The sequence below is a fragment of the Carassius auratus genome, chromosome 17, assembly GCF_003368295.1.
Source record: "Carassius auratus strain Wakin chromosome 17, ASM336829v1, whole genome shotgun sequence".
NCBI lineage: Eukaryota > Metazoa > Chordata > Actinopteri > Cypriniformes > Cyprinidae > Carassius > Carassius auratus.
In genome coordinates, this window is record NC_039259.1 from 23,889,605 (window position 1) to 23,916,266 (window position 26,662).

The 26,662-nt window shown below is 36.4% G+C and overlaps 2 protein-coding genes across 4 annotated transcripts; both read left to right on the forward strand.

Moving 5' to 3' along the window:
* The first annotated feature begins 894 nt into the window (after window positions 1-894).
* On the forward strand, window positions 895-19,595 carry baz1a (bromodomain adjacent to zinc finger domain, 1A). 3 transcript variants are annotated; one of them, XM_026286516.1, is made up of 28 exons: window positions 895-1,033; window positions 1,295-1,436; window positions 3,270-3,548; window positions 6,903-7,052; window positions 7,145-7,246; window positions 7,367-7,454; window positions 7,573-7,707; window positions 7,853-7,913; window positions 8,031-8,185; window positions 8,319-8,414; window positions 8,505-8,643; window positions 8,806-8,952; window positions 9,325-9,420; window positions 9,585-9,809; window positions 9,935-10,100; window positions 10,628-10,732; window positions 10,843-10,934; window positions 11,529-12,074; window positions 12,531-12,685; window positions 12,810-12,952; window positions 13,096-13,244; window positions 15,956-16,036; window positions 16,128-16,375; window positions 16,634-16,824; window positions 16,911-17,239; window positions 17,947-18,122; window positions 18,312-18,399; window positions 18,554-19,595. In XM_026286516.1, exons 2-28 carry the CDS (start codon window positions 1,324-1,326, stop codon window positions 18,724-18,726), a joined length of 4,428 nt encoding a protein of 1,475 aa, XP_026142301.1. In that variant the 5' UTR covers window positions 895-1,033; window positions 1,295-1,323; the 3' UTR covers window positions 18,727-19,595. The 3 variants fall into 3 exon arrangements, with proteins under 3 accessions (XP_026142301.1, XP_026142303.1, XP_026142304.1); XM_026286518.1 differs by having other exon boundaries at window positions 17,950-18,122; XM_026286519.1 differs by having other exon boundaries at window positions 10,843-10,915; window positions 11,525-12,074.
* Window positions 19,596-20,010: 415 nt separating this feature from the next.
* LOC113117674 (cofilin-2-like) lies at window positions 20,011-24,673 on the forward strand. Its single transcript, XM_026286520.1, has 4 exons — window positions 20,011-20,180; window positions 21,751-22,058; window positions 22,737-22,813; window positions 23,796-24,673. Exons 1-4 carry the CDS (start codon window positions 20,178-20,180, stop codon window positions 23,906-23,908), a joined length of 501 nt encoding a protein of 166 aa, XP_026142305.1. The 5' UTR covers window positions 20,011-20,177; the 3' UTR covers window positions 23,909-24,673.
* Window positions 24,674-26,662: the final 1,989 nt, after the last annotated feature.

A 26,662-nucleotide genomic window follows, 5' to 3' on the forward strand; every position in this document is an offset into this window, starting at 1 on the left:
TAAATTGAGTTTGATTGTAAACACATTTATACTTAAAATTGTCTGTTTATGTAACTGGCCATACGTTTCATTGAATCACTCCGTGCCATTTCATGTTTGCATTGCTGTATTAAGCAGTCCTTATTAAGATATAATACATATGTTTTCCTGTAAGTAACCTCTTTGGTTTTAATTTGTTCAAATGCATTTCTGTCTCCAACTCTTTCGGTTGAAACAGGAAGTATGGGAGGGATCATTGCATGTTTTTTTTCCTCTTTTACAGGCAGAGGTAGTGCGCTGAAGACAATTTACGTCATCTTTGATGTTATTTTGTCTTGTGTTACAGCCAAACTCAGCCAAGCCACTGACTTATGACTTTATTTGAGAAGTGAAGTTTGTTTGTAAACCATTATAGCTATTAAAATATATATTTTTAAATGATGTGGCACAATATTTTGCTAACTGTAATGACTCTATTGTATATTTTTGTTTGTATGTATATTATACTCTAACAAGTAAACTATAGATCATATAGCTTAAAACTAACACACGTGAATTTTAAGCCACTAAACTCTTTTATAAGTGTACTTTGCAGAGCACATTTGAACACAAAAATGCTTATAATCATCTGAGAAACTAGGCTTTGTGGTTGGAAATTTGTTACAGTGATGGCGCTACAATTATCTGTCTTCTTTTCCAACCACAGAATAGCTGTCATCAAGTCGTATCAACGCCTATTCAAATACATATTAGCCTAAAATAATGTCACTGAAAATACATGAATCTTCTGTGGAAAAACTTCAACCCATTTCTAGTTTCGACTCCCACTATTGGCTACAGAGGCGTGATTGGCGTTCATACCGCCCAATGGAATGACAGAATTGTCGTGGAAGCTCCACCCCCAGCGTTACGCTGTGGGTAAAAGTGAACTAGAGCGGATCAAAAACTAGTCATCAACACGCTTATCCCCGCTCTGAGAAGTGGGACATACCCTAATACACTTGTGGTTTCTTTCTCTTCCGGAGCTGATTTTCTTTTTCACATCATATATTTGGTAAATATCATTATTCCTCTTCTATTTATCGGGATCATTTATTATAAATGAGCCAAGCAAGTTTGAATAAAAAGCGAAATATGTGGGCTCGATTTTGAACGTCACCCGGGAAGCGCGTGTCATTAACAAAGACTGAAGAATATCGTTTTTTTTTTTTAATCCTAACGGTTTTACTTCAGCCGGTTTCGACGAGTTTCACATTGAGTGGACCCGTATTAATTTAACATTTTCTCAATTGTCTTTTGTGTTTGTTTTTGAAAGTCTCCGAGAAAGATAAAGAGAAAGAAAAGATGCCGCTTCTCCACAAAAAGCCGTTCGTGAGGCAGAAACCGCCCGCTGATCTCAGACCCGACGAAGAAGTCTTCCTCTGTAAAATCACACATGAAATCTTCAGGACCTATGAGTAAGGGATTTTTATTTTATTTCTGTTTGTTCCAACTTCCCCTTTGATGCCAGTCAACAACAGAAGTACCAGAAACTAACAACAGAAGTGACAGTCCGTTTAAAAAAGTTAACATTTTCATACTTAAACATCTACCAACCTACATATATCTTGGTTTGATTTCTTAAACGAGCTTTACTTATAATCCAACACCATTAGTCTGAAATAACCTTGTATTTATGAAGACTTAAGGTTTCCCCTTCATACACCCGGCAGGTGTCAGTTGGAGGCCTTTGCTAACAGAGTTGGCTGCTAGTTAGTTAGCTCAGTTTAGCCAACTAAACCACGACACAGAGAGCAGACTGAGTGAAATAAATCATATAACTGTCTGTCGGTGTGTTCTAAGAGCTTATTTAGTGTCATATCGCTGGTGGGATGTCCCCGGGAAGCCCCTGTACGGGTGTTTTGGGGTGGGGGGTGTTAGCGGAGATGGGACAGATCACACAGGATATTGTAACGTAGCTTAAAACGTGGTCGCTGCTATTGTTGGTGTGTTTGCCCGTTAGAGGCAGGAGTTTTACCATTATGTTGATGTCACTTCTCATTAGGCCTTGGCACACTGACTTACTGGTTATGTGGGGCTGGAATGGGAAAGATTATGATGCCCATGTAGTACTTGGTTGAACTGTTCTAGGTGCTCATCTGTCATCCGGACATTAGGAGTTGTCATTTGTTTTTGTAAGTGGTCATGTTGGGCTGATGTATGAAGTAGAATGCAGATTATCGTTTGTGTATGAACTATCATTAGGTCTGTTTACTGAGTTACAACTACTAATTACTTAGACATCACCCTAAGGCAAAAAAAGGACAGATACTGCATTAAGACCAGATGATATACATAAGCCTATTTTAATAGTTTTATTTAAAAAAAAAATTAAAACTGTAACTAAATGACAACCGTGAAAGCTTAATGTGCTTCGCCATTCTTATTTTGATTAATTAGGATGATATTAAATTTAAAATTTAAATGAATGCATTTAGCAGATACTTTTATCCAAAGCGACTTAGTTCATTCAGGCTATAATTTTTTACCTAAAATGTGTTCCCTGGGAATCGAACCAACCCACAACCTTTTGTGCTGCTAACGCAATGCTCTGCCACTGAGTCACAGGAATATTAATGACATTGTATTTATTTTAGAATCTAAACGGTCATAAATGTATATATTTACTGTTATTTTGGGGCGTCTGCCTATTTGTTAAACTTTCAATATGAAAGGCATACCAATTGTAAAAGCTTTCATTAGTAACTGTCAGTAAGTTATGAAAAGCCAAGAGTTCAGATGTGCACACATCGTGAATAAAATCATAATAAATTCATGCATATTGTAGGAGAAATTTAATTATTTTGACCCTTTATATATGGTGGTGGGTTAGTGTTATCAGGTCATAAGACTGATATGGGAAGTCATTTTTAGTTATAAATACTAAATACTTGGACATAAAAACTAAAACTAGTTTAACTGGAATTAAGTGTGTGTGTGTGTGTGTGTAATTGTGTTAATCGAGCTTCAAATATTGTCTTTTTTGGACAAAGATTCTATTTAAGTTATTACTAATAGTAAGTTTGATAATAAATAACTTGGAGTTCTTAAAATTTAGGGGGGAAAAAAAGATGTGACCGTAAAACAAACGGATGTATTTTGGGTAAAATCTCCACTCTGTTTTTAGTTTTCCCCAAAACATGAGCTTTTTGACAAGGTTCATTAGTCAGTTGTGAGTAGTATGTTCATATCTGTGTAAACCGTAAAGGTGTCCGTATAGTAAATAACATGACACACTTTTTTTTTTTCAGTGAATTCTTTGAGAGGACCATTCTGTGTAACAGTCTTGTATGGAGCTGTGCTGTGACAGGGAAGCCTGGTCTGACCTACCAGGAGGCCCTGGAGAGCGAGAGGAAAGCCAGATTTAATCTTCAGAACTTTCCCAATGCGCTGCTCGTCCCCCTTCTGCACCTGACAGCACTTACACACCGCTCACGTCTGCATGAGATATGCGATGATGTGTACGCTTATGTCAAAGAGCGCTTCTTTCCTGGAGAAATTGTGGATGTTGTCAGTCGCTCTGGTGCCAGGTGAGCTAATTTCGTAACTCCTAACTCATCAACATGATTCACAGTATTCAGTGTAGTGTTTGTCTTCCAGGGCAATTCTCCTGAGATCTGACATTTTGTTGAAGTTCATGAAATCGGCCATGAGACTTTTTATAAATAAAGCAGTAAGCTGTTTTTACATTAAAACAATAGGAATTTATTGAAAAAAAAAACTCTGTGGCAAATGTATATCTGTAATGTTGTTATTTAAATAGCAAGTCAGTATCGAAACTGACTCCGGTTTTGTGAACCAAGTACAAAACCTGCTTAACTTTGAGAAATGTGTCACTGGAAGTAAAGCTAACTTGCTGTTCAGTGTGTGAGATGTTGATTGATGAGTTTACACATCATTCAGACTGATTCAAATCGGTTACATTTTACAAAAACAAACCTGTTGAACATTAAATTAAATAATGCATAATAGCAAATAGGGGCCCTTTTGCAGTGTATGTGAACATAAACGTAACATTAGGTCATTAAACACTGCATGAAACTAAAAAATCTTAATCACTCCTTATAGTCTCCTGGTCCACTTTGTTCCAATACATTTATTCTCTTATGACGTGACTTTCTAGAAAACAAAGAATTTTCTTAAATCCTTATGTACATTTTTTTTTTCTTCTTTTGATAGTATGCATCATGAAATGTATTAACATTAGAATCAAGTTTAATTGTAAACTTTACTCAAATCTCACTTTAAAACACCATAGAGTGTTTGTAATTAACACTCACAATGCGATACTTTTTATTTGTTTTTTTTTATATAAATAAAAAGGTGTCCTTTTTTATTGCTTGGACAAAATACTGCGTATTTCTTTTGCGAATTTGAAATATGTCAAATGACAACTAAATTAACACATTATTACACAAATTAAACATGTTTATTTAAGCTTTGCCTGTTCTCTCTGTATGTTTCAAAGCCCTTCAGTAGACCTTTAAAGTTAGAGGCAACCGCTGCATTTTAATAAGTATCCTAACGAAGTATAAATAGTTTTTAAGCTAAATTAGATTGTATAAATTTGAAGCAAAAATAGGATGATGTGACCTTAGTGTTGTGAAACTATACTATATAAAACATCTGAACAAATCAAAAACAGCAGATTGGCAGAATAAAAATGAAAATTCACCATGCAATATGTGATATGTTCCATTTTATTCTGTCGTATTTTCTACCCATCTTTCCAAACCATGACAACCGGCAGTCTCTCTTCTTTGCAGAATGCAGTTAATCCTCTCAACCAATCACAGCACACCATTCCACGCATTGTAAACCGTAACTGACAAGCTATGCAATATCATGTTCATAATTGCAGATGAATCGCCTTCAATTACGAATGCGATTATGTAGCTTGTCAGTGATCTATGGCTTTGTGTAATAAATGCCACTCCATCTGAGCGCATTTGATGGGGATTTACTACTAATCACAAAACTGGCTTTACTCATGAGATGCGAATGGCAGTCACATGGAATTTATTGTGGAGCCCTAAAAAATGTATAAGATTAGTATTGACAAGGTTCAGAGGCTGTCATCTGGATCAACTTACTTTGTGTATTTTCAACAGTTTCAATACGAAAAAAAAACTTTTATATTGATTCAATGGATTTATTGCATTTTGGGAGAAATACAAATCAGTTTTTAATAATCAAATCTGGATTTGAATTTTTAATGTTATTATAACCCAAAGATGCTGTGTGTAAGTTTGAAACAGAAAATAGTGGTTTTCATCTTGCCACTTTCTTGGTAAAGAAAACACTTTTTACTCAAATTAATCAAAATCGATTTATAGCGTTTTGGAACGTTTGGTTTTATTTTTGTGTGGTGCAGATTCAGAAAACTGTTAATTTTTTTTTTTTAAGTTAAATCTTTGAAGATCTGTCTTTTGGAAGTAAAAATTATTGCTATATAATTTTAGGACAGCAGTTTTTATTTATTTACTTTACTAGATAAAAAACAACCATTATATTGATGATCCACAGCTGTGCAAAAGAGAAAGTATGTGAATAGTGATGAACAATAGCCCTGTATAAAGCACTGTTTTGAAAAGAGCATGGCTTAACAGAAGAGAAACACCCAGATGTGTCTCCACCCTTGTCTGCCTCCTCTAGACAAAGCTCTTTTGGAGCTCTGAAAGTCCTTGGCAGCTCTGTATGCACTGCAGTACATTATCAAGTCTCAGAAAAGAAGTATGCCACCCCAGCACAATTCCAGAGAAATAATCTAGCCTGATCTTGACCAGAAACTTGCCTGTTGAAGGAAACTGTATCAGAGCTCTGTCCTGTAGGAGAGGATCAGAGTCGGCCATAACAAGCTGACCTTGCTATTTTGAGATAACATAATGTGATAGGGTGGAGCTTAGAGAATCCCCCTGATTGGCTGCACCGGTGCAAGGAGTTGCCCTAGACACCATCAGAGCTCGCAGAGACAACAAGATGTGAGGAAGCATGGAGCCGTACTGGTAGACAGGGGGTGGAGGGGGATTTTTTTCTGTTTTGGAAGACAAGTAGGAAGACGCTGTCTGTCTGGCCAAGTCTTGCTGTCTTATCCAGTCAGTCAGATAGATCACACCCAAAACTGCCTTCTTGATTCTTGAAGTTTTTTTTTTTTTTTTTTTTTTTTTTTGTGTGATGAGATTTTGTTGTTGTGTTTTCTACATTGTGGATAAATAAAATATTTACAGAAATAAGATAATATAAATGGCTGTTCTGGGAGACATGGAGAAAGAATAAATTTTTTCACAATTTCTTATGAACCGCTCTTTTAAGCGGATTTAAAAACATTTTATCTTTACATACTGTTTGTAGTAGAATGAATAACATGAAGGTCTGCCTTCTGAAATACGAAATGTGCTGTGATTTGTTAGCTGAGCCAGTGTGTGTGTTGTGATTGGCTCCACTCGGTGCATGGTTGGGAAATGTCATGCTCCTTACCATAACAGCCTTGAGCTTTAGTGTAAATATTGCAACAAATTCAAATCAGTTTGAGCGCAGAAATAAACACGGATGATTGTATCCACTTTTGTCTGCCTTTGGAAAGCTTACATGTCTATAACATAGTGATAACACTCGTTGAATTGTCTAGTGCAGCTTAGTCAGGTCTTGTCCCATTCGTCAATTTTGTGATATCACAAACCCTGGAAAATATGCGTTGTAGTCCAAATGAGTCGTTTGTTGTAGTTTTTGAAAAGTGATTTCTGTTAAAATATCACTTTTTGAAGTGGACTTTGAGCTTTGAAACTTTGCAGATCTTTTTTTTTATGCTCAAACCGCAATGTTACAGACTAACTAAAGTAAAAAAAGTGAAAAATCATAATAAGAACCCTTTTCATGTTCAACAGGCAACCCTGCAAAATATTGGATGTTACACCTCCCCATTCCAATGGCACAGCCAATGGCCATGTCAGACATCACATAGAGGGCGATTCAATTGTTATCAGTGACAGTGATGAGGAGCCGACAGTCACTTCTCCCAAAACACCAACTAATGGGTCCGTGCTCAGAACTTTTTCTATGAAATGCATCATTTGTCTGCTTGTACTTGTTTTCATCTAAATTGTGTTTGATGCTTTGTTGTCTAAAGCAAGAAGAGGAAATCCATCAGTCCATCTTCGTTTAAATACAGAGTTCAGCCTGTCACCCCAGAGGGCTGTGAACCTTTAGTAGTAAAAGCTGCTCAGATTTGGTGAGTTCTTTATACTAGAGATAAATTCATGAATAAATGTCACGGTTGTCTTTTGTTACTCATTGTAAAGTATCTCTGATTTATTTATTTTTTTTCTCCTTTTGCTTTTCCATCATACAGTCGTAAAAAGAACGTTTTTAGTCGAGACCGATTGAAGCTGCTTCTTAAACAGCACTGTGAACCAATAAATGGAACCATCAGACTCAAGGTAAATGCAACAATGAAAAAAAAAAATTCATAGATTTTTAGTTAGTTATCAAAGTTGCCCAATTTAATAATTTGCCTTTAAATTATTTTTTCCCCTTTCTGGTTACTGTTATTTCCAGCCATCAACAGTTCTAAAATATAAGTTAGCCGAACACAATTTCTCCTACTTCTTCCCGGATGAGCCCCCAGTGTTTGCCTTCAGTCCACCAGGGAAGGGCAGAGGTCGCCGTCCTAATGATGCCTCTCCAACTGAGGTCTGTGTTATTGTGTGCTTGCGTGTGTTTAAATGTAATGTTTGCAACTTGGAGCATGGCATATCATTTGTTAGAGAGAATTTCAGTCTGATGTAGAATTCTTTAAATTCTGTTTCTCTGATGAGAATTTGTTTCCCAATTTTAGATGAATTATGTGGAGGAGAAATTAAAATTGATGCAGCAGAAAGAACAGATGATGGCCATGGGTAGGTTTCAAATGCAAATTAAGTTATACTCCGATTAGACTTGTCATGGGGTCAGTTATGCAATGCATTTGATTTTGCATACATTTGCTGTTTCTTTGCATGGCTTGCATTATGAAGAAAAATTCAAGAAAGAAAGAGAGGATCTAATAGAGGCCAAAAGGAAAGAAAAAGAGGACAAAGAGAAAAAGAGAGAGGAGATGAAGAGGATAGTAGAAGAGGAGAAACAGAGGCGGAAAGAGGAGAAGGAACGAATGAAGGTTGAGAAAGAGAGGGTGAGTTGAAAATTTTTTTCTTTTTAAGTTTATATCTAGTCTTGCACTCATACCTGGTCATACATATAGTATTTTTTAAGTGTTTAAATTTTGTTTTTACACCTGTTATACTTTTGTTTGTGATGTGCTTCAGGAACGAGAGAAGCTAAAGGAGGAAAAGAAAAAATATGCAGAACGACTGAAGTTATGGAACAGACCTCGAGAAGACATGGAGTGTGATGACCTTAAGGTAAACATGCACCCTTAGAAAACACATTTTTGTTTGGATGCAAAGATAAGCAGCAAACTAAATGTTGTTTTGAAATTTGCCTCTGTTCAGGAGCTGCCGAAGTCACTTCCAGTGAAAACCCGTCTTCCTCCAGAGCTGTTTGGAGATGCTCTGATGGTGCTTGAGTTCCTGAATGCATTTGGAGAGCTGTTTGATCTAAAGGATGAGTTCCCTGATGGCGTAACACTGGGTAAGATGCACATTACACAATGGGATATTATGTCATATATCCCACTCACTAAATCTAGAATGAGTTGTCTTACAAATTGAATTTTCGGAGTCAGAGGCAGAATTATTATTTTTTTATTTATTTATTTTAAAAGTTCCTAATGAGGATTGTTGCTTTTTACAGAGGTTCTGGAGGACGCCTTGGTGGGCTCTGATCCTGAGGGACCACTCTGTGAACTGCTATTCTTCTTCCTTTCGGCCATATTCCAGGCTCTGGCAGAGGAACAGGAGGAAGTGGCCAAAGACCAGTTGGCAGAAGCGGATGTCAAAGGTCAGAAGTGTAAAGGTTACAACTTATTTAAGAGTCGACAAAGAAGATATTTCAAATTGATGGAAAAGTTAATTTTTTTTTTTATATGAAATCAAACTTTTTATTTAAAATTATTATTTTAAAGTCATTTAGTTTTTTATTTTTCTTATTTTTATATATATATATATATATATATATATATATATATATATATAATATACACCTGTATAATTTTCATAACTACTTCATAGTTTTAGTCATTTTAGTACTTCAACTTAAACTAAGACTATAGTCAACTGAAAGCACAAAAAGCTACTAGAAAGTCGAGGTGTTATGTTATTTACCTTCAGTATCCTGGTGATTCAGGTGTGTTTGACTGGTTTTTATTCTTAGATCTTAGTGAAGCTCTGGAGGATGATGCTGACCCCACACAGTCTGCCATCAGCGCTGTGGCATCTCTTGCTGCTGCCTGGCCACAACTGCACCAAGGTCAGATAATGTGCCCTGAAATATGACTGTACTGTCTTTGTGACCACTGTGGAAATTATGATTTTAGCTTTGTGCCTTTATAAATAATATATATACAGTTATATTATATACTTTCAGTAAATTCAAACACCCAGTGAAAAACCATGTTTCTTTTCTCTGCACAGGCTGTAGTTTGAAGCAGTTGGATCTGGACAGCTGTACTCTCACTGAGATTCTGAGGCTGCACATCCTGGCCTCGGGGGCAGATTGCATGTCCACCAATGCAAAGTTTCGCTACCAGAAACAGGGTGGGTTTGGCTCCACAGATGACCCCTGTGTGGAGCTGCGTCTGTCAAACCAGTGCCTGCTCAAAAAGCTCTCCTGCACTACTGTCTATGACCTGCTGCCTGGTTAGTGTTTTTTTTTTTTAATTTTTTATTCAATTATAATTAAACATTATGATATAAAATGAATTAAAAAGAAAATCAAAATTTTCTAAGTGTTCAGTATGTCTAATGTTGTTACATGTTTTCAGGAGAGAAGCTGAAGATCCTGCATTCTCTGTGTGGAAAGCTGCTGACTTTGGTTTCTACAAGAGACTTTATAGAAGACAATGCAGACGAGCAGAGGTCTGCCAAGCAGGAACTGCGAGAGCTTAAAGCTGAACAGCATCGCAGAGAGCGAGAGGAAGCCGCAGAGAGGTATGGAATAGAATATAGAGTTAGGGTAGTGTCATATTTTATAGAAATTAAAACTTCTGTGCTGTTGTTCAACAACATACTGATTGTTCAGCAGACAAAACAAAAACTTCATAAAACTGTTTTGAAAGTTAAGTTGTGAAAACGACATGATTTAAGGTCATTGCACACAGAGTACAACATTTTTGTATGCATTTTTTTTTATTTTTTTTATTCATCATTCTTTCCTATTAAAAAAAAATGCTTTCAACTGATGCCAAACGTGATTGACACAACATGAGGTTGTATTTATTCTTTAACATGCAACAATTTCAGACGAGAATTGCGGACTCTATGTGCATTCTGTGCAAAGACATTTATGGCCTTCATATGGTGTGTGACATTTGTAAAGGTCAAGTCTTAACCCTCACAGCCTTTTTTTCATTTGTGTTAAATTTAATATGGCATCTAACCTGACTACTGTTTATTACATAGACCTGTACCTTTTTGTCAGCAGCTTAGTAACTATTAATTGCATCTCCATATTCCAGGGTTCGAAAAAGAAAGGAGGAGAAGCTGAGGGAACAGGAACAGAAATTAAAAGAAAAACATGAAAAACTCAAAGAGGAGGCAAGAAATGGAGAACATTTGGCAGGGTAAGCTGAACCAGTAATCCTTTCTCAATATTCAATCCCTGGGTTTTGGGACACTGCTTACATTCCAGTCCACATATTTGATTAAAATGGTTTCTGTCTGTTGGTTGTAGAGAGGAGATGGACACCAGCACAGAAAGTCAGGAAGGTCATGCTGAGCAAAACACTGAAGATGAGGAGGAGCAACCAGCTAATTCTAAAAAAGGTATTGCATCAGCATACTTTGATACATTCTTGGTCTTATTATTATCGGCTATCAATGCATGCTGTTTGAAAAAAAAAAAACTTAAATAGTTAATAAACATGCAAGTGGTATGAAAGAAGTTGAACTTGATTAATCACTTTTATTCAAAGTGAATTATTGTATTTAAAGGGATAGTTCACCCCAAAATTTAAATTCTGTCATTAATCACCCTTATGTTATTCCAAACCTGTAAGACTTTTGTTCATCTTCGGAACACAGATTAAGATTTTTGATTGTTTCTGAGAGCTCTCTGACCCTCCGTAGACAGCAATGCAACTGCAATGTTCCAAAGTCCACAAACGTAACAAAGACATTGGTAAAATAATCCATGTGACATCAGTGGTTCAGTGATTTTGCAACGCTACGAGAATACTTTTTGTGTGCAAAAACGTCACACGTGGTGGTACTGCAAGATGGTGGCAACCTTGCTCTAAAAGCAAAAACAAAACATCCTTTTTTTTTCGTTAAAATGGTTAAATAATTTTTGTTATAGATTCTTTTATTAAAGTGGAAATCTTGACTGATCTATAGAATTCCTTTATTTTTGTTTTCCAGTAAAGAAAACAAATGACACCCCAAAAGAGAAACAGGATGGTGAGGTTGAAACGAAAGACAGTCTGAGCCCAGAGGAGTTACATCAACAGCAGCTCAAAGAGAAGGAACTCCTGGAGCGCATTCAGAAAGCTATGGCCTGCACCTACATCCTGCCTCTCGGCCGCGACCGCCTTTATCGCCGCTACTGGATTTTCCCTTCTGCTGGGGCACTGTTTGTTGAGGAGGACTTCTTTGGCCTGACAGAAGACATGCTAGAGCCCCGTCCTACTCCCGAACCCAAAATAGAAGAGCTTTTCTCAGCCCAGAGCCCAGTTAAGACGGATGCCACCACTGAGGAGCCGGTGCTGGTCCAGAACACCTCGCCGCCAGTCAACCGGCCCAATCAGTGGTTCTTCTACAGCACACCTGAGGAGGTGGAGCAGCTCATAGAGGCTCTGAACCCTCGTGGACGCAGAGAGAGCAGCCTTAAAGAGACTTTGCTGCAGGAGAAGGAGCGCATTGTTCAACTGATGGATAGTAAAGCTGCTCAGCGATACCATCATTCAGGTACTGTTTCAGCCAGGTTCCTAAGTAATGTTACCTCCTGTTTTCTTTTTTTAAATATGGTTTTGTGCCCGTAACATTTTGATACTGATGTCTGTTGCAGATGAGTATGGTCATTTAATCATACCATTAATAATAAACCATTAATAATAAATGATAATCAGTAATTCTTGATGATACCTGAGCACCAAATCAGCATCTTAGAATGATTTCTGAAGGATCACTTAAGACTGAAGTAATGGCTGCTGAAATTTCAGCTGTCATCACAAGAATAAATGCCATTTTGTTTTTTTAAATGTATTTAAAAAAGAAAATGGCTATTTTAAATTTTAATATTTATTTAACTATTTGTGTTGCTATATTTTTTTTTAATCAAAAATGCAGCCTTGATGAGCATAATAAAAAAAAAATGTATTAATTTGTTATTGTATAAACTGTATTGTTTCATTTATCATGCAGATGAGTCACTGCCAGAAACCAAAGGCAGTACTTTAAAACCAAAAGCTGGCCCACAAAGCACTGTACCTGCTGAGCGTTTCATGGAGAATCGTCTCAGAGATCTGCTACTGGATATTGAGGACCGCATCTATCAGGGAACTCTGGGGGCAATTAAAGTATGTTGATTGTTTCAACCACATTCCATAGCTGTCGATATTGCATGTCTTATAGTGTGATGTGGCTTGATCTGGATCTTTGTTAATGGTAACCTGACTTTTTTCCCCTCTTAACCCTGAAAAGGTGATGGACAGAAACTCATGGAGAGCCGCTCTGGAAAACGGGAACTATGAACTGCTGAATCCTGAGGCTAAAGAGAACGGGCTGACCAACGAAGAAGAGGAGCCGATGGAAATTGATGCGAATCACGTCAGAGTCAAAGACAGGTTATTTCACTTTAATATCTGTTACCTGTGTATTTTTATTTGTGTGTGTTCAAACAAAGTCTGATGCTCCTACAAGCTAACAGAGTAAGCAGTAGTGTCTGCGATTTGTGTGAATTGAAGTTTATTTTTTTTCTTATTTTTAGGCTGCAAGAATTGAAGGTGGAGGGTCAGAGTGCCACATCCACTGCTGCGAGCACACCACAGCCCGTCAGTAACATTGTGCACTTTTTGGCACAGGCTCTTGCACAGATTGAGCAGGGCATAGAGCGCAAGTTCCTGAAAGCTCCGCTAGGTAAGATCTGTTACTTCTATGGTTCTTTTGAAACTTTGTATGTGGTATAAATCCACCAATCTTTCCACTACCTCCAAAAAATGACAAGTGATAGACAGCAAGTTGTGCGGGAGCTGCGTGGAGCTCCAGACATATACATATTAGTGATCGACCGATATTGATTTTTTTATAACCGATACCGATTATTTGTATGTTTATGTACCCGATAACCGATATGCAGAACCGATATTTATTTACTGTTATACTTCTGTTTCTGACAATTATTACAACACAAATGATCTGAAAAAAACATTTTATTTATAACAATCACTCCCTCCTTGCATACAAAAAAAAAAACATTATATTTATACACAAATAAATAGAGGGGTCTGAGTCCAAAAAAATTAAGTGCACTGTTACTAAGTGTCTTTGTTTTAAAATAAAAGCTTTGATGAGGTAAAAAAAATAAAAACAGGTAAAAAAATAAAGCACAAAAATGATTCTAACATATTGGTGGGGGCGGGAGGGCTATTTAGGAGTGCATAGCTATTTAGTAGTGTAACTTAATACTCCCAGTTAAGCAGAACTAGGTTTTAGTGTAGAAAACAGAGTCTTTCAGCATTCTGCCCTGTAAGCCTGCTTCCTTCAAAAGTTTCATTCAGTGGCATTGCTTGAGGCTTCCTGATCATCAACCCAGTCAGGTGCTGAGCAATATGAACGAACTTTTTTTCCCGAGACTATATAAAGTTAAACAGCACTTGTCAGTTTGCATTTTATGATCTAAATTTAATCTAACGTTAAATCATGAAATGCCAACTGACAAAGTGCTGTTTGACTATAATTTAATCAACCGCGATCGCGCATGGATATAATAAATAATTAATTTCCACAAAGCGGTATATGTAGCCTATATGTGTATTAGCGAAATAATTGTTATGTAGTAAATGATAATATAATCTAGGGTGTTTAAACAAGATAATCTTGTCAAAAGTTTCATTCAGTGGCATTGCTTGAGGCTTCCTGATCATCAACCCAGTCAGGTGCTGAGCAATATGAACGAACTTTTTTTCCCGAGACTATATAAAGTTAAACAGCACTTGTCAGTTTGCATTTTATGATCTAAATTTAATCTAACGTTAAATCATGAAATGCCAACTGACAAAGTGCTGTTTGACTATAACTTAATCAACCGCGATCGCGCATGGAGATAATATATAATTAATTTCCACAAAGCGGTAGGCTATATTTATATGTGTATTAGCGAAATAATTGTTATGTAGTAAATGATAATATAATCTAGGGTGTTTAAACAAGATAATCTTGTCAAAAGTTTCATTCAGTGGCCGTGCTTAAGCCTCCAGATCATCCGTCAGTTGCTAAGCAATATGAACAAACTTTCTCTTCTAGACTAATGGTGAGCATATACAACAGATAGAGAATTAAATTCAACGCTTTTATTTTCAACATGCACTCATTCATGTCTGTTTTATTTAATTCATGTAAAGATACGTCTTTATTGGGGCAGGACATGATGAATTACACTACGTGACTCAATGAGTTCGTCTCAATTGTTTAGAAACAAGCTGCATAAATTAACTATATCAGGAATTTATGTCTCAGATCTCATTTGTGCATGTCTGTTATGTTAAATAAAGTTGATTAATTAAAGCAAACCAAGTAGAACATATATTTACCTGTGCACTGAGTTGTTGTTGACTGATCTCTTCAGACGCCCGGGCTGCAATGGCGGAAATCTCAAAACGGCCACAAGATGGCGCCGTAAATCGGCGAATCCGATATTACAAAACCGATACCCGATTATGGAAAAATGCTTAAATATCGGGAAAAATATCGGTAAACAGATACATCGGTCGATCACTAATACATATGCAGAAACTTCAGATTTGATTTGAGCTTCCAATGCTTTAAAATATTTTGACTTTTGCAGCTAGACCATATGTGGCTGACCAACCGGATGTGATGTTTTCTAATCAAACCTGAGTGTGAGGTTAGAATTATAAATTTAAATACCAGTAATTATTTTAGCATTATTAAATCATTATGAGTGAGTGAGTGAAGGGACGTGACATTCAGCCAAGTATGGTGACCCATACTCAGAATTTGTGCTCTGCATGTAACCCATCCAAAGTGCACACACACAGAGCAGTGATAACACACACACACACACACACACAGTGAACACACACCCGGAGCAGTGGGCAGTCATTTATGCTGCGGCGCCCGGGGAGCAGTTGGGGGTTCGATGCCTTGCTCAAGGGCACCTAAGTCGTGGTATTGAAGGTGGAGAGAGAACTGTAAATGCACTCCCCCCACCCACAATTCCTGCCGGCCAGGGGCTCAAACTCACAACCTTTCGATTGGGAGTCCGACTCTCTAACCATCAGGCCACAACTCTGCAACATTGATTAGCCCCATAAGAACTACTATGTCTTTATTTGGTGGTTGTTTTGTATTGATATGTTATATTATATACAATAAAATCGTTCATTTTACCATGGTGAATCAGCTGAGGTAAGTTGAAAGTTCTGTGCGACAGCCACTAGGGGGAGGAATGTGACAATCGTGTTCAAATGTTGGAGACCGTGGAAAGGCGGCTTAGGTGTGTGTTCCTGAAAACTGTATGGATAATATTCTTTTTGTAGGAACATGTTTTTGTTTCATTTTTGAATTCATTCATCCACAGGCTTTTATTTCTGAATGTTTTTAATCAGGTGATGATGATGCCAAGAAAGACCAGAAGTTGAAGAAAAAGGATAAAAAGAAAGATGACGATCAGTCCAGTGAGAAAGATGGTAAGATTTGTTTACCAAAAAACTGAAAGCATGTTCTCTTTAAGCACGTGTTGGTTTAAATTATCATTACTAACCCTGTTTTCTTTGACAGATGGCAGTGAAAGTGGGCGGCAGGTGAAGACGGTGCAAGAACGCTGGCGTGAGTCTTTGTTGGCCTGCTCCAGCTTGTCGCAGGTCTTCCTGCATCTCTCCACACTTGAGCGCAGCGTAGTCTGGGCCAAATCCATCCTCAATGCCCGTTGTAAGGTGTGCCGTAGGAAAGGAGATGCTGAGAACATGCTTCTATGTGACGCCTGTGACAGAGGCTATCATATCTTCTGTGTTCGGCCAAAACTGAAGGTGAGAACCATAGTGTTTGGAAGGTTTTAGTTAGTGGACACCTTATTAACTGTTCTTTTTCATAAACCCTGACTTGCCATGCAGACGTAAAGTGTGTGTGTATAAACTAACACGTGTAGCCAAGGACAAAAAAAAGGAAAGGAAAATATACATATCAGTAATCTGTTAATAAATCATTCTATATTTATTTGTAAGTATAAAATCTCTTAAACTTCTACATTTAAGATGAAAGATTTTATCTTCCTTAATTTTTTACAGGCTGTTCCTTCTGAAGACTGGTTCTGCCCTGAGTGCCGCCCAAAACAGCGCTCCCACAGAATCAACTCACGTCAGCGCTCCTCTATCGACTCTGAAGAAGAAATGGAGGACGAGGAGGAGTCTGAACAAGAGGAAGAAGAATCAGAAGAGGAAGAAGTTGAGTCGGAAGAAGAACAGTCAGAGGAGGAAGAGTTAGTGGATTTTTCTTGCTGGTTTACTCATTTCATACAGAAGAAGATTGTGACAGTTGTTTTTTTTTTTCCCATTTATTTAACAGTGTGCCCAAGAAGGCTCCCGTCAAACTTCCTCTTCAGAGCAATAAAGGAAGTCGTTTGAACACCAGATCAAAACAGGCCGAATCAAGTCATTCCACACCTCGCTCGCAGCAGAGCACCCCCAAACAGAGCCAGCCTGCTAATAAAGGAGGCTCCAAAAACTCAGGGAAGAAGTCTACCCCGGTGTCTAATGGCAAGCCCCCTCCCCGGGCTGGAAGCCGCTCCAGTGCCCGTCTTAGTCTAGAGGTGCCCTCCAATGGCACAAATGCCAAATCCAACCAGTCCAGTCCTGCAGCAGAAAATACAGACTCTAGGAAGAGACCCATTAATGGTAAGGAGTCTCCGTGAATTCACTCAAATAAATAAAACAGATTAACATAAAGGAAATGTAATTTACTGCATCACGTCAAAGTAGGATACTCTGAAAGCTTGCTTCCGCCACAGAATGCAAAATCAAAAATAATTATGACTCCTATATCTCATAATTAAGATTATTACTCCCAATTGTATCTCTACATCTCACAATTTGGACGACTTATCGTGAAATTTCAAGTTTATATGTTACAATTCTGACTTTTTCTTAGAATTGAGAGCTTGTCTCACAATTACAAGTTATAAACTGTTTACATCTTGCAATTGACTTTCGCAGAGTTTTGACATTGTAAAAAAATAAATTATTGTTTGGGAACATAATGAAAAATCTAATTGAGACTTGTCTCACAATACTGACTTGTTCTCAGATTTGCAGAAAAAAAGAGATAACATTTAATAACTCAGATTTGAGTAAAAGTCACAATTGATTGGTGTTTTTATCTTGTGACAGAAAGGTTTTATAGGATACATTATGAAAAAATGGAAGATTCCATGTAAATGCCAATGTTGTTTCCCCAAATTTTATATTAGACTTAGATTGAAGTTAATGATAGTGGACAAAATGGTATACTTGATATTTAACTGAATGCAGACAACTATTGTTTTTCCTGTTTCATTTTCTCCAAGACTTTTTGTTCACATGTATTTTGGTCACTGTTTCTCCAGCAGAGGTCTCCCCAAAAGCCAAAATCGTCTTGGCTCCAACCACCACTTCCTCCAACCGTCGAAGCTCAGTGAGAAACTTGGGTGTGCACGAGCTGTCAGCCTGTGAGCTGCTCTCTGTGGACCTGGTCAGACATGAGGACAGCTGGCCCTTCAAGAAACTGGTGTCCAGAACTCAGGTAGTGCATTTAGAAGTTCACACTTATTCCCCTCTGTAACAAAGCCATGGAGCTCCCATTCATTGTTGTTTTACAACCAGCTGTACTCTTAAATAATCTGTGCAGTTGTTCTGTGACATCTCACTATCCCAGTTTTAGGCTTTATTTCCATGGGTTTAATTACTACTTTTATTGCACATATTTTTCCAGGTGCCTGATTACTATGACATAATCAAAAAACCCATCGCCTTGAGCACAATCAGGGAAAAGGTCAACAACTGTGAATACCAAACTGCTGGTAAGAATTGAAGGTTGAAGTTTTTTTTTCTTTTTAAACAAGTTTAAATATCGTAATGTAGAATGAACCATATCTAAGCCACTTTAATAACTTGAAAGAGTCGCACAATATGAATTGCTAAATGTAGTTTCTTTTGTGTTTATTAATCTCTTAGCGGAGTATATTAAGGATGTGGAGCTCATGTTTTCCAACTGTCTGGAGTACAACCCAATTAACACCAACGAAGCAAAGGCCGGTCTACGGCTCCAGGCCTTCTTTCATTCTGAGCTTCAGAGACTCGGCCTGGCTGAACGCATGACCCCTCCACAGAAACGGCCACGGATGTAAACAAAAGCCCATCTTCCACACTCATAATATATCAAATTGGCCCAGACTGAAGGCCAGTTCATAATCTGTGGTCTAATTATGTTTTCCGTGGCATTTGTGGAATGTTCATGAACATTCCAGTGTGGTGTGACCTCATTAAAAATTCTACCTAGCTCTTCCTCAGTTTTATTTGCAATGTGTAGTGTGCAAGCGAAACAGCACTCAAGCAGCGGATATCAAGCGGCATTTATCTTCACAGCCAGTGACAGGAGTATAAATCGGCCTTTAAAAGTACAGGTCCTCCACTAGCTGGAGAAAGGAGAAACATCTGTGCTGTGAAGAAAAAAAATATTTGCACTGTTTTCTGAAAAGTTATTTTTGTGTTCACGTATTAACTCAGGACAAAAAGCATTGTGTTTTTGTCTGCAATTTAAAAATGGTGCATTTTTGTTTTTGTTTTTTCTGCATTCCTAGACTACTATTTTGTATAGATTTTTACAGTCCAGAGTCTCCATTTTGATGATAAATTAAGTCTCACAGCTCAAAGGAACAAATAGAATTTCTGTTTTGTAGTTGTGAATAGTTGTAAAGGAAAAACTCAGTTCTTTTGTTCAGGTCCCTAGTATGCAGAAACACTACGTAGGAACCAAATCACCCCATTTTGTTGCTTCCATTTACAGTTTTTGGTATTTATTTAGATTTGGGTATAATTTGCTTGCTTTATTTATGAAAATTGTCTTTATAGGTTGTGTAGCCCCCCCCAAACCCCCTTCAGAAAGCTGTTTGAATCAGTTTTCCTCTCATGGGTCTTAAGATTAATTTTACCTGCTGTGTAAATTTTTTTTTTTTTTTTCTGTATGTAAAATAAATTTTGTTAATATTTGGCTTGACCACTTGTTTTCATCACTGATTTTCAGTTATGCAAAAATTTTATACGTTTGGAGATAGGTGCACTTTAAGTGAAGAATAAAAATAAAAACCTGCCTTTTTTTCATTTAAAATGTGTGCCCTGTATAACATGGCATAAGGGTATTTTAAAGTTTATAATAAATCATCAGCTCATGTGCTTTCAACTACTAATGAATAATGTAATTTAGTCATTAACATATCTGATAAATATAATCTGGTCTAAAATCTAACATTTGCTAGATATTGCTCTTATTTAAAGTAAAATGTGTTGTGTTCTGTTCATGACTTAAAAGTTTCGTCATATTTTAAGTACATCGAAGTTGTTGTTGTTTTAAACAATATTATGCCAAGGTCCAATTCAAATGTGTGGCACATATTTGTCCATTTCATTGCCAAGTGTCCCAATGACACTTGCTCGATCAGCCCTTCACTGCGGCTGTGCACTGATGTCTCTCTCTCTCTCACACACACACACACACACGCGCGCACTGTCTCTGCTGTTCACGTTCCCAGATAGAGGTACCAAGAAAATAATCTTTCATTGATTCATCTCGTCGGACAGCATGGTAAGCACATGTCTTCTCTCACACATCGTTCATTGTTAATTCATAAAAGATGTTCTAATGTTATTTTGAAACTCTTTCTGTCAAACTTTTGATCGGTAACGGTCACGTTTTCAGCTCCGTCCGGAATGACGTGCGTGATTGTATGCGCTCCGGTTAAATAATATAAAGCTCTGTCACGCTTTAAGTTGATTTTTTTTTTTTTTTTTTGTTACCGAAATCGGTTTTAGTTTGATATGAATCTATATCTCAGGCCTGTATCCCGAGGCAGCCATTTTAAGCTAATTTTAGCCGGTGCTTTAATCACTCTGAGCGCGCGCCTCTCCAACTTTTCCTCACGGGCGCTCGAGAAAAAAATGATCGGGACTAAACTGATGGACTCATACGAAAATAATCCGATCAGAACGAGCTCTTTATTGCCGTACACCGTCAGATGACTAGTTTGGGTGCCGGGAAATTAATTCGTCTACTTGTTCATGATTCAGTCGGATTTAATGATCACACAATAATGAGTGAGAGAGTCTACTGTTAACTACTTCAAGCTAACTAGTACTTTCAAAACTAGTAACTATTACAAGAGTTGACCCTACTTGTTTATTCAACACTGAATATATGAAAAATACACTAAAAAAAAATCAGATACTGCTTAAATCCAATGAATAGTTAATAGTAAAAGATACCAGAAGGAAACTAGGTTGATATTATTTTGTTTATTATTTATATGGTTTACATATTACTATCTAATAATTATTGGAGTCTTTTCTAAAAAAAACACAAACAAATACAAATTTCTTCTAATTTAAAATGGTTTAAATCTTTGTACTGGTAAACAAGACAAAAGCATTCAAGTAAGATGTATGTATTTATTTATTTAATGATTAAAGTGCAACTTGAGTAGTTAATGATATCCAAATAATAAGTAGTACTGATATTTAATTAAGTTCTTATGTGAATCTATAGAAATCACAGTTGGTTACTAATATCCAGTTTTATTCCTCTAATATTTAATTTTAATCCTCTAATAAGTGATATCATTAATAACTGCCAGAAAAAAGTAGATACTAGTTAGGAGAAAAATAAAAATGCATGGGATATGATAAGTTACAAGTGAGGTTTGAGGAATACATTTTAATATGGCATGAGAGTAGTAATGTTAATTTGACATTAAATCACTGTTTTGTTTTAATGGATTAATGCACTGTTCAAACTTTGAAGGGTTGAGGGTGAAGTGTCATTGACCATGAATCCAAATGTCTTTAAAAAGTCCCAGGAGGAGCTGTCATAGTTGTTTCGTGGCCCAGACACCCCACTATGACTTGATTTGAACTGTAGTGACAGAGCAGCTGGCTATCGTACGTGAGTCAGGGTTTGTGAACAGCGCTGAATCACTCAATGCCAGTGATGTGATCCAGATCTCACAGCTTGTTATCTCTAATATTGCCTGGTGGATTCATACAGTTGTTATTTTTTACTATGGTTGATGCTGGTTAGAGTTTGGACATCCAAATAATATGCAGAAGTGCTGTTTTTGTATCATCTGCCTGTGCTTATCTCAATCACATCCTCATCGCAGGCCTCTGGTGTCACAGTCAGTGATGAAGTCATCAGAGTCTTCAATGACATGAAAGTACGAAAGTCCTCGACCTCAGACGAGGTGAAAAAGCGCAAAAAGGGAGTGCTGTTCTGCCTCAGTGATGACAAGAAGAAGATCGTGGTAGAAGAAGGCAGGCAGATCTTAGTCGGAGACATTGGAGACAGTGTCGATGACCCATACGCCTGCTTCGTGAAGCTCCTTCCTCTCAACGACTGCAGATACGGCTTATACGATGCCACTTACGAAACTAAAGAGTCCAAGAAAGAAGACTTGGTATTTATATTTTGGTATGTAGTCTGACTGACAGGATAATTATCAGGATTGCAAAGGGGTGGAAAATTCTGATAAACTTCAGGAAACTTTCCAAGATGTTTTCAAAGTTTTTTTTATTTTCCCGCCCATTTGCAACCCTTTAATAACAGATCTTTTTTTCTTTTTTTGTATTTATTTATTTACGTATTTTTATTATATGCATTTATTAATTAATTTATGCATTTTTAAATGCATTTTTTAAATGCATTTATTTATTAATTTTATTGGAATTTTGATTTTAGTTTAGGTGGTTTTAATTGTTCTTCAGTTGGTTTTATTAAATTTGTATCTTTGGAAAAGCACTTATAAATGTATTTTTTTATTGTTTATTTTAAGTATTAATTAAAAATTTTTTAGATTAAACTTTGTTTAGCAACACATACAACAAGTGAATTGTCTAACTGGTTGAATTTTTTTTAATGCACTGATAGTTTCAGGCTTCCGAAATGAATTAAACTAGACCATGCAATATAATTTTAAATAATTTTTTTTTTTTTCAATTAATGGAAATATTGTTTTCATTTTTATAAAAGCCTCAGTTAATAATAATAATAACAACCTTGCTGTTTGTTGCTTTTCAGTGCTGCTATACACAACTCAATTCATTTTTCTTTGTCTGCATGTGTACTCAGCATTGATGTTTTTGATTTCAGGGCCCCTGAAGGTGCGCCGTTAAAAAGCAAGATGATTTATGCTAGCTCAAAAGATGCCATTAAGAAGAAGTTTACAGGTGCTCACAGTCAAATTCACTAATAATACCCATAATGCATCTTTATAAAACAGATAGTATGTATCAGTATCATTACTCCAGCCTTCAGTGTCACATGTAACATCCAGTCTATCACATGATCATTTAGAAATCATTCTAATATTCTGATTTATTATGAGTGTTGGAAACAGTTCTGCTGTCTAATATATTTGATGAATAAAAGGTTAAAAAAAAATTCTAATAATATATATTCTAATAATATATTTTCTTAACTATCACTTTTTATCAATTTAACACATCCTTGCTGAATAAAAATATTGATTTTATTTAAAAAAAAAAAAAAAAAAATTATTGACCCCAAATTACTGACCAGTAGTGTATATTGTTAATACAAAATATTTATATTTAAAAAAATGTTTTACTTTTTATTCATCAAAGTATCCTAAAAAAGTATCACATGTTCTGAAAAAAAAAAATATTAAGCAGCAGAACTGTTTCCAACTTTGATAATGAATCATCATATTAGAATGATTTCTAAAGGATCATGTGATAATGATCCTAAAAATTCAGCTTTGCATCACAGAAATAAATGATAATTTAAAGTATGATAATTAAAGTTTAAAAACAATTATTTTAAATTGTAATAATATATCACAATATTAAAAAAATTTCTGTATTTTTGATCAAATAAATGCAGGCTTGATGAGCAGAAGAAACTTCTTTCAAAAACATTAAAAATAGTAATGTTTCCAAACTTTTGGTCTGTACTGTATATATATATATATATATATATATATATATATATATATATATATATATATATATATATATATATATATATATATATATATAATGTATGTATGCAAACATATGGATATAGATAGATAAAATCTATCACAATAAGATTAGAAACAGAAAGCATACATAAGTTCATATTCAGATTGAAACAAACCACTCTGGTTTTTTTATATGCAATCTAATGAAATCATGTGTCCTTTTTCAGGAATCAAACACGAATGGCAGGTTAATGGTTTAGATGACATTCAGGACCGCTCAACCCTGGCAGAGAAGTTGGGTGGAAACGTGGTCGTATCGCTGGAGGGGAGACCATTGTAAACTCAACAGCCATGTGCCATCTGGAATCCACACGCTCTCATCTATCATATGATCATGAAGGAATAATCCTAGTTGTCTTTATTTCCTTTTTTTAGTTTGTTTTTTGCTGTTGTTTTTTTTTTCCACACTAAGGAGATCTCATTAACACATGTAAGAAAAAATCTACCAGCTGAATGCTAGCTTACTTTTGCAGTTAACTTTTATACGTCCCTAAAGAACTTTCTCTTTGTGTTTTGCCAAATGACAGAAGAAAGCTTGGATGATCAGATATTAAGAGTTGATTTTTTATTATGCTGTAAGAGAATGCTGTACGTTAATGCCTCACAGCAATGTGTTAACCGGTGACGAGCACTTTACACGTTTGAAACTATTTATTTGAACTCTTCTGACTAATCTGGCTCATTTGACATGGCGATTACATTTAGTCTATGCAGATAAACAAAGCACTTTTGGTTTTTACACTCCCAGTTGAAGGAGGACTATGGGATTTCTGTCTGTGTCAGAACCGGGATAGAAGTTAGCACAGTTTTTATTGCTGTTACACATACGGACATAAACAGATGGGTTCTGAACTCTTCACTGCAGCCTTTGATTCAAACACACCTCTGAACGTGAAGCCCAGCTGCTTGGAATGATCTCTCTTCTATTAACACTACATGAAAACACAGCATTATCTGTAAAGTTGGCAATATTTGCGGCCTGAAGTGAAACATTGTTTCTGAGATCGAGGAAGGTGCCACTGTGAAATAAAATCTTGTGGCAGGATTCTTGGCTCAGTGAAATGATGGGTGATCTCAGCAGGGTGTGAGACCTGATGATGATGATGATCTGAGCTGGGTTTACTTCACTGAAGGAATTGTTGAATGAACAAATTTCATATTTATTAACATTTTTTATTGTAAAATAATTTATTATAGTATATATAACATTTTAAATGTTCTGAGTCAAGGCTAACTTTTAAAGACTATATCAATTTGTGTCCATCCATCCATCCATCCATCCATCCATCCATCCATCTATCTATCTATCTATCTATCTATCTATCTATCTATCTATCTATCTATCTATCTATCTATCTATCTATCTATCTATCTATCTATCTATCTATCTATCTTATCATTCCATCCATCCATCCATCCATCTATTTTCTGGTTCTGTCATTCCATCCATCTATCTTATCCATCCATCCATCCATCCATCTATCCATCTATCTATCTATCTATCTATCTATCGATCTTATTCTGTCATTCCATCCATCTATCTTATCCATCCATCCATCCATCCATCCATCTATCCATCTATCTATCTATCTATCTATCTATCTATCTATCTATCTATCGATCTTATTGTTCTGTCATTCCATCCATCTATCAATCTACCGATCTTTCTATCTATCTTATCATTCCATCCATCCATCTATTTTCTGGTTCTGTCATTCCATCCATCCATCCATCCATCTATCTATCTATCTATCTATCTATCTATCTATCTATCTATCTATCTATCTATCTATCTATCTATATCGTTCTATCCGTCTATCTATCGTTCTATCTATCTATTGTTCTATCTATCTATCTTATTGTTCTGTCATTCCATCCATCCATCTATCTATCGATCTATCTATCTATCTTATCATTCCATCCATCCATCCATCTATTTTCTGGTTCTGTCATTCCATCCATTTATCCATCCATCTATCTATCGTTCTATCTGTCTATCGTTCTATCCGTCTATCCATCTTTCTATCTATCTATCTATCGTTCTATCTATCTGTCTGTCTATCTATCTATCTAATGCTCTATATATATAGATGTAAAGTCAATTCAAACTTGATTCTGCTTTAGGCAATATTGAACAAACTTAACTATACTAGACAAACTTTGATTTTCTAGTTATTGAATGGTTTGTTAGTGTTTGGTTAAACTTTTTAGGCATTCTGATTCTAGCATACCAATCAAGCAAAGTGCTGAAGTCATTAATAGAAAATCATATACATACAGCTTTAGACTGAGTTAAATGAGCAGCCCAGCCTCCTTCGCTTCTTCCTACAGTCAGGAGGTTTCTATGAACATGGTCTTGCAGTAGATCTGGGCTTGAGGCCAGTGGCTGCTTTTCCCTTTGGAGAATCTGATCCGCTGGCAGGGAGCAATCCTCTGCTGCTCGGCGCTATTTATGGCCAGCATGCTTTTGTGTCTTGTCATCGTTGTCCACAAATGGCAAAACTGAACAAGTTTCCAAAGAGCTACAAAAGGGACGCTGGTGGACAGACTGGACAGCGGTTATAAAGAGCGGTTTTCACTCTTCAGTGAAGAAGCACGAATGAAAAGAAGAGTCTCTGTTTCAGTGAAAAACAGGGGGCTGCTCTCAAATATCACTGACCAATTTAAAATACAATGTGTACATTGTTACAAACCTAATCCCTAATACCCTCACATTAAAGCTCTCAGGGAAGGAAAGTACTGCCTTCATCTGTGCTGTTGATTATAGTTCAGTTATGAACACCCTGCAGTCTCCGCTGGGAAATTTCTAGTAGTGGTTATGAAACTAGTTCTCAGAGCATGTTGGCACATTGTGGGGGTATGATATGATATTCATCTAAATTAGGGTTGACAAGGGCAAATGATAGTATCTAGAGAGCAGGGTGACTGATGGCTGATGAAATACCAATATATATATAATACAGTTCATGGATAGCAAATTAGATATACACAAAATGGCTAATAATAAATTAATAATGCAAAGAATAGACAAATT